A 12,238-nucleotide genomic window follows, 5' to 3' on the forward strand; every position below is an offset into this window, starting at 1 on the left:
AATGAATAATCTAACAGTCTATTTTTTGCGAATTAGGTTTTTTCAATTTATTTTAGTGTTCATTTGAGTTCATTTTCATACAAAGTGACATAGTACCTCATTTGACGTTTCGAAAATGAACGACTCCTGCCTGGTTTATTTGACTCTGCCGTGCAATTTTATTCAAAGGCGTAAGAGAAAGGCGTTTAGCTGTAACTCATGGTGTCTTATGTAAAACCACACTGTATAGCAATGGATAAGCGATATTTTAAACAAAAAGAAGTATCAGATTCAGATTTAGAAATTGCATCGCAACGCTCTCACCATTTTCAAAAAATTAGAGACGATATTAGGCACGGCATATTATTGGTAAATTTTGAATTCACAGAAATTTACCGATATGTCCTAAACATTTACTGAATTCACCAAAAATCATATTCGATAAATTTTCGGTAATTTTCAGTTTTCGATAACTGAACGACTTTACCAATAATATGTCCTTATATTAGGGGAATAGTAATTAAAAAACCATGGGGTTTTTAGAAGAAGCTTAGAAGACATTACACCCGAGTCACAGTCAGTCGAAAGCATTGTACATGCAACTGATCTCTAGCAGAAACACAAAGAATGAGAAAATTCGTCCACCTGCATAAATTCACAGGAAAACTTCATCTACGACACCGATTGTTTCGTAACTCAATTGCAAAAGCAGATAAACAGAGAGAAAATCTTACCAAAGAAATATGGTTTAGCGAGTAAATCTAAGAATTCTTTTGTCTTTCGTTCTATATAAGCGAGGGATCTATTTATACGAGTATATGGAATTAGTTAATTAATTTAAATAAATGAAAATATAAATTCATATCACAGTATTTCTATCTATAAATGTTAATAAATGTCGATTCACTATAATAAGTTACTTTATATGAGTTCTCTGCTACGACAGTTTCATTAAAAATTTCCTTTAATTATACACGTAAAACCGTTTGATTGCAGTTTGTTTGTTTATAAACTCCCTTTAGTTTTGTCTTTATTTAACATTTTGGTAATAATTTCTGCTACACGTCGAACAACATCCGATCATAATTTCTATACTCTATATATATAATGCGATTACACAAAAACATTTTACATTCATTTTTGGTGTACTAAAAAGTATACTTTTTGATAATCGTGTTACATTTTCTAGTTAATTGATTTAATTGAAGATTTTCATTTTTAATTTTTTTTATTTTTATTTACAAAAAATCGTGTTCTTACCATCATATTTCGCGTGCACTCACATTTATGTATGGAATGTAAAAAAAAGCAATTCTCATTGGAAAAAAAAATGCAAGGAAAGTTATCTCAATGTTTCAGGAATTGAATTACGACATTTTTTCTGTGTCGTCCCAGGTTGTTAAGTTCTGGAGAATTGAATATGTTTTGATGTGTTTGTTTGTCCGAGTAGTACACAAAACGCTATTGTATGATCATATCTGGGAAGTAAGTTTTTTTACGTTCACAGACATCACAGTTTTTATCATCAGAACCAACGTCGAGTCTACTACTTCTTTTGTTTGAAAGAATTTTCAGCACCATTTGTGTCTGTGAAAAAGTTCTTAATTGATGGTAGCATGTAAAATATAATACGCACCTACGTACGCTTATTTACTCTGTGGATTATATCCCTCGCCTTTGACTTCCCCTTTGTGAGTAAGTAAATTTTCCCCCGCAGTTACGTAACATACTATTAACGTACAGTGTAGGAAAATGCTTAAGACCTGATGATAAACATTTTCACACATTCAATTAAGTATCCAGTGACATGGTCACTACTCTCCGGCAGACGACAAAATATTACACTGGGGAAATGTCTCGATGCTTAAGTCTGGAATTACATTATCTTGATGCAGCTGATGAATATGCAAATACATTCTGAGCATTAAATTTGGTGACTAATTCAAAATTTACGAACATATTCCACTTCTGTCGTTTCCATTTTCTCCACACTGTGATGATGGTGCACACACATTTCATATGCACATTTTCGATTACATAAAATACAAAACTTGACAGCATTTCTCGCCACCCCCATTCAACACATTTACATTACACTCTTCAATCCGGAAAATAATCGAAAAAAGATAATAAAAATTTCCACATTCTCCAATGTTGGTTTAGTCGAATAAAATATTAGTATTGCTTGATTTGTGTGCTATGCGCTAGCCGTGTGTTCATAAGTTTTCGGTTAACTTTAAAAATTTCACAGATAATTTGGTCGTGAGACGCAACAAAGAAGTCCCATATTTTTGTAAATGGAATTTCTACGTCGTTTAGCCGGCCATGGTCCGTTCTCGTCACCGTTCAGTGCGGATGTTTTTTCTGGAAAATAAATTCTTTTTTTATCATTTTGAAATGGAGACAAGAAAAAGGGTTTTTTTCGTTCATAATAAAAGTTTGAAATATTAGTAACGAAATGTAAGCCATTTGTACAACAAAAGCGGAATAATGGTGCAAAGTGTTCATCCGCAAAACATATATCTAATTTTACAATCTTCTTATTTTTCTCTTTTTTTTACTTTTCCTATACTTTCGTCTTCATGAAATTTATACATTCTCATCCGGCCTCCACCATATCGATATATAAGAAAAACCCCAATACTTTTCCCATCACAACTTCATCCTTTTCTCTGAAAATTTATTTTTATTATTTCTCGTTTCCTTTTTGCTGGTCATACCTAAAAATTGGTCCTGCTGCGGTATAAACTCTTGCATTTCGGCTAGAATTTTGTTTAGTTCTTGTGAATCTTTGGTGATGCTACATAATTCCTCCTGATTGAAGTCGGGCGTTATTTGCTTACATAACAGTATCTGACTGATCACATTGCCCAGATTTGATGGGCCAGCTCGATTATCTGAAAGGAACAATATTTTCCATTTCTATTTTTATCATGAAATAAATAAATCGGTTAAATCAGAAGGCTTTATAATGTGGAGCAGTAATCAGATATGAAATAAATGGAACAAAGTTATTTGAGAATAATTAAGCGAAGGCACTCTGTGATTTCCAGAAATAAACTTGTTTTCAATCGGATTTCAAAATTCTACCAAAAGCTTTTATTTGATACATAATCTTTTACTTCAATTGTTTTGTCATAAAGATTGTCAATTAGGGTAGCTTTAGCTACTACCCATCGCTTATTTCTGTAGTTGTTATCGATAACAGATTAAAATTACAATTCGATCCAAGCGTTACAACATAGTATCGACTAGACTCAAATACTAGAATAAAAAGGGACATGCTAAATATGATAGTTTTTAGTGTTATTTCTCTATCTTTTGACCTTGTAACGTCTGTGTCATTACCAAAGAGCTAGGTGCTCCAAATAAAACTTCATTCGAAGGAAGAGGGAATGGGTAAATATTATGATGCTGTTTCAGTAGCGGCAATTCTCGAAAATGTCTGTAGCATAATTTTGAAGAGCATAAGAGAATATGGCTTAGACAATGGCACAAACACGTAATCTAACAGTTAATAATCATTTCACACTCACCATAATATCCGCTCATATCCATTGGCACTTCTTGTATAAGACGATAACTTTTAAACAGCTCTCTTAGAAACAATTGCGCTAAGTAGAAAAGTAAAATTAGATGCGAATTCTCTGTTGTAATGCCATCAGCAACATTTCTGTAAATTAAAATTGAAATGTTTATTGTGTTAAAATGAAGAGGGTTCATTCAAATTAGTTCAAAGTTTCATTTCACACTCTTTGTGTTTCTTCCCATATTATACAATGTGTGGTTAAGACTAAAGAAAAAAATGGCCCATTAAAAATTGTGCCCATGGGAGACAGATCGGGTCTAAGATTTAATGGTTCGAAAAGACCCTTTAATCAGTTTGATGAGTTTTTTTTTCTTCTTCCGCAATTTAAAATTCGAATCAATTAGGAACAAAATAAAAATCCCCTGGTAATTGTTTAGCAATTGAAAGAAATTGCAAAAGGACTGAATAAGCGACGTCGTACGATTAGTGAATCCCCGAGTGTAAGCACGCATACGGGTAACATAACACACGCGAGTCATCTAATAATTCGCCAATATATAAACGCCAAGAATTTTAACATCAGCATTCAGTACACCGAGATATTCCAGTCAACAAGCAAAGTTAGCTCTGTTTACTAAATACACCAACAATAAAATTCTTATCATCTGAAAGACATTTGCTATACACAGAAAGCAAAATGATTCACAAAAGAGTGTTTATTCTTTTCGCCTTAATTGCTGCAACACACTCATATGTGCTTAACGACAAACAAGACTTTCAACCACAACTAGCTGATGAAAGAGACTATTTTGTCAACATATTCAATGAAAATCAACCGCAAGCCACTTATGTTGAAGAAGATGAACAACCTAATCTGGACGAAGAGGTATTCGATTCACATCCGAGACAAAAGCGCCAAGATCGTGGCTCAGTGTCAACTACAGTCGAACGTAATCGCCAAGCTGGAACAAATGTAAATGTTGAGGCACAGGCCCGATTATGGCAAAGTCAAAATCGCCAGTCAACACTCGATGCTAATGCAAATTATCAACGGAATTTCGGTGGACAGTTTGGAACAGGAAGACCAAATTATGGTGCTGGACTAACTTTCAGACATCGATTTTAAGTGTGAAAATGCTTTTTGTTTGAGAACTTGTATGATAGAAGAGAGAAAATTAAATTATGTTTTTTGGAATTTATTTCATTTCGGTTTTTCTTGTTAAACATTCCATTGTTGTTTCTGCTATCATTGCTGGGAGTGTATTGGATATAATAGCACATAGCTCAATTGCAAAGACAGGCCTCCCAAACCTACTAAAATTCTTAAAATTTCAAAAATCCTCCTAAAACCTCCTAAATCTCCTAAAACTCCTAAAATGAGACTTCGAAAATTTCAATAAACTTCCATAAATCAGGATCAAGATCAATCCAATCAATGAATGGATGAGTAAAATAACTTAAAAGTTTCATCAACCATTTCACGTACACAACATTTTTTGAGTAGAGATACTGAGCATCAAATTTTCATTCCACAACCACATTCATCGAAACAGTACCCGTGCATGTTTGCTATTATTTGAAAGCTAAGCTTAGTTTCAGTTGAAGAAATCCTTTTTTGTGTTTATGTTGCTTTTCGGATGCACGGGAACCGTTAGAAGTTCGCCGAAATTATTCTTTTTTTACCCATACTTTCAACTGCTCAAAACTCACTGTCCCGAAAGAACATGCAATTGCCTTTCTAATGACAACCCACACGAGCTTTTAGGTTTCGTAGCCTACGAGAAATTTCAATAAAAAAGTGCATGTTTTCGGATTTTGGTCAACTCTCACTAGCCACACAAGCTTAGGCGATTTTTTTTGTAAGTGGTTTTGGCTTCTAAGGACCAATACCTATCTAGGCACATATCAAAAAGTCCACTAGAAAAGGCGTCCGATTTCGGCTGCCTGTTTTTCAAAAGAATCTCCTCTTTAGATCACAATAAAGGAATCGTTTTTGGAAATTCAGTAAATGTTAGTGTTGGTTTATCCTGGATTCAGATACACATGATTTTTGTGCCATAATTTTCTTTACAAAAAAAAAACAATTTGGAAGAGTCTCACTCGTTTTTAAATTAAGAATTCGTTTTATTCAATGAAAGTATACTCTACGTATGTTTGTAGTTTCATTGGTTTTATTTAGTTCTAAAAATTTTCGGTGAGTACAGTGATGATAGCTCGATCAAATTGTAATATATAATACCCGCTTAGTCACGATTTGTCAAAGTTTAAACATCTCAAATCAGACAATCCAACTTTTTCGTCTCTTTTACAACCTATGTCCAAAATTGAGCGCTTTTTGGTAACTTTGGGAGAGACTAGAATTTTTCGTGATCCTGTATGATGAGATAGATACTTTGCACGTAGAAAATCGAAAGATGTTACAAGTAATAGAGACTTCTTAGAAATAGCCATTGTAAATGGAAAAATATGAATTTTTAACAAGAAATAAGGGCTCATCAGCATTTCTACAATGATGAATTTATCACGAAAGCTCCTAAAAATCTCCTAAGACCTAACACTAAAAACCTCCTAAAACTCCTAAAATAGTAGGATTTTTAAAGCGTGGGAGGCCTGCAAAGACTTTGCAGGAACAAAGAAAACATTTCGCTAGAAAGGCATTCAGAAAAATGCAGCTTATTGTTAGCCGTTCATTGTATAACTTTTTCTCTTGAAGTTAATTGTGTATTCTAACACCAAGGATAGTATTATAACCGTTTGTTGTCTGTATATAATGCGGCTCCAATTATTTTGCTATAAGCTCAAACAAAAACGAGAGAGCCATTTAAACTGTATAATACACAAATCTAATAATCCCATAAGCGCTTTAGATCAAAATATATACCCACTGACTGAAGCGTTTGTTGTGCTAAGAAGAACATAAACGAAACTAAAAAAAAACGAAAAAAAAAACAAATTGTTCCCGCGCATAAAGAAAACTTAACTTAAAAAATATTTCGTTTTTTAGTATAAATTGAATAAATAATTTAATTTTATATTTTTTTCCCACCCCGCAATCTACCATCCGAACATGAACCTAACTCATGAAAATGTGAATCTACCTTCCTTCATACATTCATTGCCTGAGTGAGTATATGTTTCCACTTTTTTTTCGGTAAAATTTTGAGGCAGTAAAAGTTACTTAGTAAGCAAATTTTGTTATTTTTTCTGTATTCGGAAAAATATGTAAAATAACTTTTGTGTAAGACATTTTTGTTTTGTCGGCCCCATATACGTAGATGTACGTTACGCATAAAATAATAACAACACACATCCACATTACTTTCTCTACGCACAGCCCATCACAGTGTTCATATTAAATATAAATAATAAAATAATTCTGTATAGAAAAAGGTTAAGTCAATAAAAGAATCTATTCGGCGTATGTACCGTGTATAACACAAAAAATCGTCTGCCAGCCAGTGCGCTCGCAAGCGTGCCTTTGTTTCCCATCTGGTTAAATTGGATCACTTAAATACACTTCTTCCTGCTATTTGTACAATGATTATACTTCATGAATAATTCAGAAATCGCACCTTCCTCCCTCGAATGTGCGTTATATTTTCCAACTGATTCGATATAAAAAAAGAGAAATAAAAGAACCTGATACCGCTCTTGATAACAAATGTGTCCTTTAATCCATCAACGAAGGATTTGACAAAAAATTATTTTACATTTCAAATATTCAGATTCATGTCGTATATTTCGTTCAGATAAATACAAATACTAGTTCGACTCTGACTGTCAAAGTAAAGACTTTATTTGATGTTCACAACCACAGATGACCTTAAGGGTATCCAGATAGATGATATGGTCCATCCTACTACAATTTCTTTTATTGTCTTTTTTTGCTCCATATCGCAGAGTACCAATTGTTTTTCTCAACAAATAAAATATTCAAATTGTCGACTCATACGATACAGAAAAAAAAGATTAAATTATGTTGGAAAGGACGTGAAAAACACTTCGACTTTCATTCGCTGTGTCATATATTCAAATGTAATTTTACATTGGCACAATGACGTCGGGTAAAAGCCTAATCCTATAAAGTGATTAACATCATGATAAGAAAAACGATCTTAATTGATCAATTTACAGTTTGGTGTTTAGCTTTCCATTTCCTATCGTGTGTGTGGTATCTAGGTATCTAGGTATCTTCTCGTTTCGATGTTATTTTCTGCAAAATGCTTGAACATTTTTTTTGTCCGTTTCGGTTAGTTCAGTGCAGAAATCTATTCGAATGCTCAATTCAATCAACATGCATAAAAATCCCCTAATTATTTTTGTGAAGCAATTAAAGAACTTTTAAAAAGGAATAAATTGCTGACAGCGATTCGCTGTAGGCCCTGTGAATCCCCGAACACGTGTTGGTAACATATACAAGACCTATCTAACAATTTGCGAATATGTATATAAACGTCGAACATTTCAGCATCTGCATTCAGTTGATCGAAAGAATTCAGTTATTAACAAGCTAAATTAGCTTTTCAGTTTTTATCAACAGCAATTTGCTCATCACAAAAATATTAATTATTCCTGAAGTTATTCTTTATAGAAAAAATGTGCCATACAAAAGTGTTTGTTCTGTTCGCCTTAATTGCTGCTACACACTCATATGTACTTTACGACGAATCGTACAATCAACAACAACTGGCTGATGAAAGAAAATACTTTCACGACATGTATCAATACAGACATCCGGAACCCCTTTACGTTCAAGAGGAACCTAATGCAGTGCAAACTCATCCTAGACAGAAACGACAAGATCGTGGATCAGTTACAACAACCGTTGAACGCAATCGTCAAGCTGGAACAAATGTAAATGTTGATGCACAAGCACGATTGTGGCAAAGTCAAAATCGCCAGTCAACACTCGATGCTAATGCGAATTATCAACGGAATTTTGGCGGACAGTTTGGCACAGGAAGACCAAACTACGGCGCTGGGTTAACTTTCAGACATCGATTTTAAGTGCTGGAGATTATACGTGATTTAGGAGATTGTAAATTGTTTTTGTTAAATAAAAGAAAGATTTAATTGATTTGAAAAGATTTAAACATGTTAATTTCAATGTAAATAAGATCGAAATTGGCTTTTCATCGATTTTCCGTTTCTGCAGGAGTGAATATACTCCATGTGTGGAGATGAATAAGTAGACAATGATGTTTCAAATTCAAGTGGAGGAGGAAGATCATGATGTAATCGAACTTCACAATCAAGAATATTATCATTTAATGAAAACTGATATTTTTAAGTTCAAAATCCCAAAAGTCGCAACAACAATGAGTACTTAAACAAGCTTTTAATTTTACTTCAAAATTGACTTATCCTAATACGTATGTTCGTATACAACGGAAACATGCTAATAATACCAACAGTATGGTAAATGGTATTCAATTCATTATGTAAACACCAACAGCCATTGTGGTCAGTTGAAGACTTCGGCTCAAAAAATGCATTTTTTTCATCGAAATGCATATATTTTGTGCAACGTACAAAATAATAGTATTTTCATGCCTTGGGCATAAATTTCAATACTTTTCAAGTAATTTAGGCCCTCGACATGAAAAGTTGTTTTACGTCCACCCGTCGACAAAATAAATGATTTTTTCGACCAAAAAATATAAATTTTAGCTCTAAAATTCTAAATAAATTTGCCATTCAAAAATTGAATTGAAATAACAATGAATGGAATTCAATGTTAGTTTAGGAAATTCATGTAGACATTTTGTACATATTTTAGTTATATGGAATGAAATGTGTGCTATACACAATTTTCTTGTTCAACGATTTTAATTTTGTACAGCTGGTTCAAATGCATGGAATAAAATTTCGACAGTTCACAAAGTGGTACCTATACGTGAATTGCAGGATCGCTTCATCTTTTTTTTGCAATTTTATATGCGAGAATCCCTCGACGCAAATAAAATGTCTCTGCATTTCTGTTTTAAAAGAACAAAATATGAACGAAACTCAACAACCATACGGAGCATAATCAATTTTCAAGTGTTTTCCTGATAGACGATTCACACTTTCATAATAAAAGTCAAGCAGTTTTGAGATTTAACATTTTTGTTTCTCCTATAATCCTGACACTTCGAGAGTAGATAAAGGTTCAATGTTTGGAATAACAACGGAAGCATTAGTATAATACTCAATTTTCAGTAAACAATAGATCAATAGAGACGTGTACTATATTTTCGGACTCTCTGGACTATAATTTCTGATAATAGACCCCTCCAAATGATCCAGTTGTGAGTAAGAAATTTAGATTTGAAATTTAACAATCAAATATCAAAATTAAATTGAGAAATGTACACCCAGGGCTGTATCGTATCTCATCAGGTCGCTAATGGAGGTTGGTGTTGTTGCCAAGGTGATAAACATTTGATTCACGAATTTTGATTTTGGACGCTAGGATCTTCCTAACGAGGCTAGCTCTGGTGTACATCTCAGCCGACTCGCATTAAAATGAAGAATACAGTTTTACAAGGGATAAAAAGTTGAAAAGCAGAGTTTTCGTGTGAATTTTGTTGATCCGAGGCGAAGCCGAGGTCAATAAACACACAAAAACGAGACTTTTCAACTTTTATCCCGAGTTTTGTAATGGATCACTGTAGGGTTGAACAAAACTTAAATAGAGTCGCGACACCACCTCTATTTTTTTCATGTTCTGGTTGAGGGACTCGAGTACTACACGAAACTGTATTCAGTTTCCGGATCTGTCCAGCCGTTCCTTTAGGATGAGTGGTATTGTTATCCATTCTTCATAAATAAGTGGATGAAGTTATTTGAAGCATTTCTTACATTAATTACGTGTATCTGTAGTCGGTTAAAGCTGATTTCCACATTTTTGGGGTAAATTTCCTCTAACATCTAGCGAAATCGGCTTTAACCGACTGCAGATACACGTAATTAATGTAAGAAATGCTTCAAATAACTTCATCCACTTATTTATGAAGAATGGATACCACTTATCCTAAAGGAACGGGCACTTGAAGATGGATGATAAATTGAAACTTCTTTCGACCTAGACATATCACCATTCAAAAATGTCGAAATTTCGACTTTAGCTGGCTGTTGCTCCGTGGCCAGGTTGTTGATAGAAGCAATTTTGACACGAATTAACTTACAATTAGTCCCTCTATCCGTTGCTATAACAATCCGTATTTAAATTGACTCGTGGAATCCGCACGGCCACGTGTGCCGGTTCTCCGAAACGGCTGGACAGATCCGGAAACTAAATACAGTTTTGTGTAGTACTCGAGTCCCTCAACCAGAACATGGAAAAAATCAGAGGTGGTGTCGCGACTCTATTTAAGTTTTGTTCAACCCCACCGTGGGATTTTACATGCTTTTGGAACCTAAAACAAATTTATTGTTTTCCCTGGGTGTATAATAAGCCACTTTCGACCCTAGGGAAAACAAAAGCATGTAAAAGAGTTTTGTTAGAAGATCTGGTGTGCCGGATAGGCCAAATCGAGCTTTCAATGACTGCATACTAATTGAAAAACAAACAAGAGAAATAGCAGATATAACAGAGAGGGTATACTGTCAATAGAAAGGAAAACACAAAGTTTCATCTTTGATAGGATAAATTTTCCAACGAGTATACTGGTCAGATGACTAGCATCTCAATGTACATAAAGGAAATGGAAAATGTTGCTGTATCACCACATAGAGTTCATCATAGCAACGGGAAAGTGCACTCATTAACAGCGAAAAAAAAATCGCAACTCATAAATATCGTTCTGGGTGCTTAGTAGCTACTGAATACTACTCTCAAACACGGCAAGCTAATTATAAAATAAACATACACAAAAAACTCTGCCATGAAACTGTTATTTTTTCCACACCAAAGTCCTTCATATACACATTCAATTAGGATTCTATTTTCCACAGAGTTTACTTCGTAACAAGTTAAATAAAAGAATATTTCTCTTCAACATTTTATATATAAAATTTTGCATTTCAAAAGAATGTTTTTTGCGCTTTAAATTTAGTTTTTTTTTTATGTAAAAAAAAGTTAAATAAATCGAAGAAGAAAAACTGAAACCGAAACATGAAAGAGAAACTGAAACATAAAAAAAAATTTTATGATTATTGTGCACTGAAGACAGATCCGCCAATATTGTGTATGGCGGTCGGTTTTATTAGCTGAAAATAAGCTTGTGATGCTCACATAAGAGTTCAAACGAAATATAATATTTTGTGAAAGAGAGCTATTTTAATGCTTAATATGATTGAATTTTATTTTTGTCTCATTGTACGAAGCAAATCTGTAACAAGAACTGAACGTAAACGACAGAAGTATTTTTTGAAAGTTTTATTTTTGTGAAATTTGTATATTTTCCTCGATTTTTCTTTGCAACATTACAATGGTAGTAAAACAAAAGAAAAATTTGAATGAATTGAATCTGGTCAAATAGTAATTTAATATGTTTCAGTGTTCAGCGAAAAAACGTTCGATTCACAGAAATATGCCTAATATTTGACGTAGCAAATAAAAATAATTAGCTAAGGGGCCATCCACAAGTGACTTCTTGCACACGCCTGCATAATCTCCAATTATAATGGTAAATGCTATTCGCACATTGTTTACACTGTTTGTAGAAGGATGAATTCAGTAGGAACAAACCAAACTCCTTCCCCACACAAATTTTAGAAAGATGAATTCAGTTGGAGCAAATCAAA

At 33.6% G+C, this 12,238-nt stretch overlaps 3 protein-coding genes across 4 annotated transcripts in view; 2 read left to right on the plus strand and 1 right to left on the minus strand.

Moving 5' to 3' along the window:
- Positions 1–1,408: 1,408 nt before the first annotated feature.
- Positions 1,409–12,238, minus strand: part of LOC119077150 (regulator of G-protein signaling 7-binding protein) — a 68,698-nt gene continuing 57,868 nt past the window's right edge. For both annotated transcript variants that reach the window (XM_037184335.1, XM_037184336.1), the window contains 3 exons: positions 3,516–3,652; positions 2,700–2,876; positions 1,409–2,343 (listed from right to left, as the gene is read on the minus strand). In XM_037184335.1, the coding sequence (XP_037040230.1) occupies positions 2,225–2,343; positions 2,700–2,876; positions 3,516–3,652 (433 nt within the window). In that variant the 3' untranslated portion in view covers positions 1,409–2,224. The remainder of the gene's footprint in view (positions 2,344–2,699; positions 2,877–3,515; positions 3,653–12,238) is intronic.
- Positions 4,078–4,705, plus strand: LOC119077155. Its single transcript, XM_037184343.1, has one exon. The coding sequence runs from the start codon at positions 4,206–4,208 to the stop codon at positions 4,632–4,634; it is 429 nt and encodes a 142-aa protein (XP_037040238.1). The 5' UTR covers positions 4,078–4,205; the 3' UTR covers positions 4,635–4,705.
- Positions 7,971–8,583, plus strand: LOC119077157. Its single transcript, XM_037184347.1, has one exon. It carries the CDS (start codon positions 8,105–8,107, stop codon positions 8,513–8,515), a length of 411 nt encoding a protein of 136 aa, XP_037040242.1. The 5' UTR covers positions 7,971–8,104; the 3' UTR covers positions 8,516–8,583.

This window comes from Bradysia coprophila, unplaced genomic scaffold, assembly GCF_014529535.1.
Source record: "Bradysia coprophila strain Holo2 unplaced genomic scaffold, BU_Bcop_v1 contig_232, whole genome shotgun sequence".
NCBI lineage: Eukaryota > Metazoa > Arthropoda > Insecta > Diptera > Sciaridae > Bradysia > Bradysia coprophila.

Bases quoted from the DNA above. Each gene is read 5' to 3' on its own strand.
- LOC119077155 (XM_037184343.1), top strand. From the start codon at position 4,206: ATGATTCACAAAAGAGTGTTTATTCTTTTCGCCTTAATTGCTGCAACA.
- LOC119077157 (XM_037184347.1), top strand. From the start codon at position 8,105: ATGTGCCATACAAAAGTGTTTGTTCTGTTCGCCTTAATTGCTGCTACA.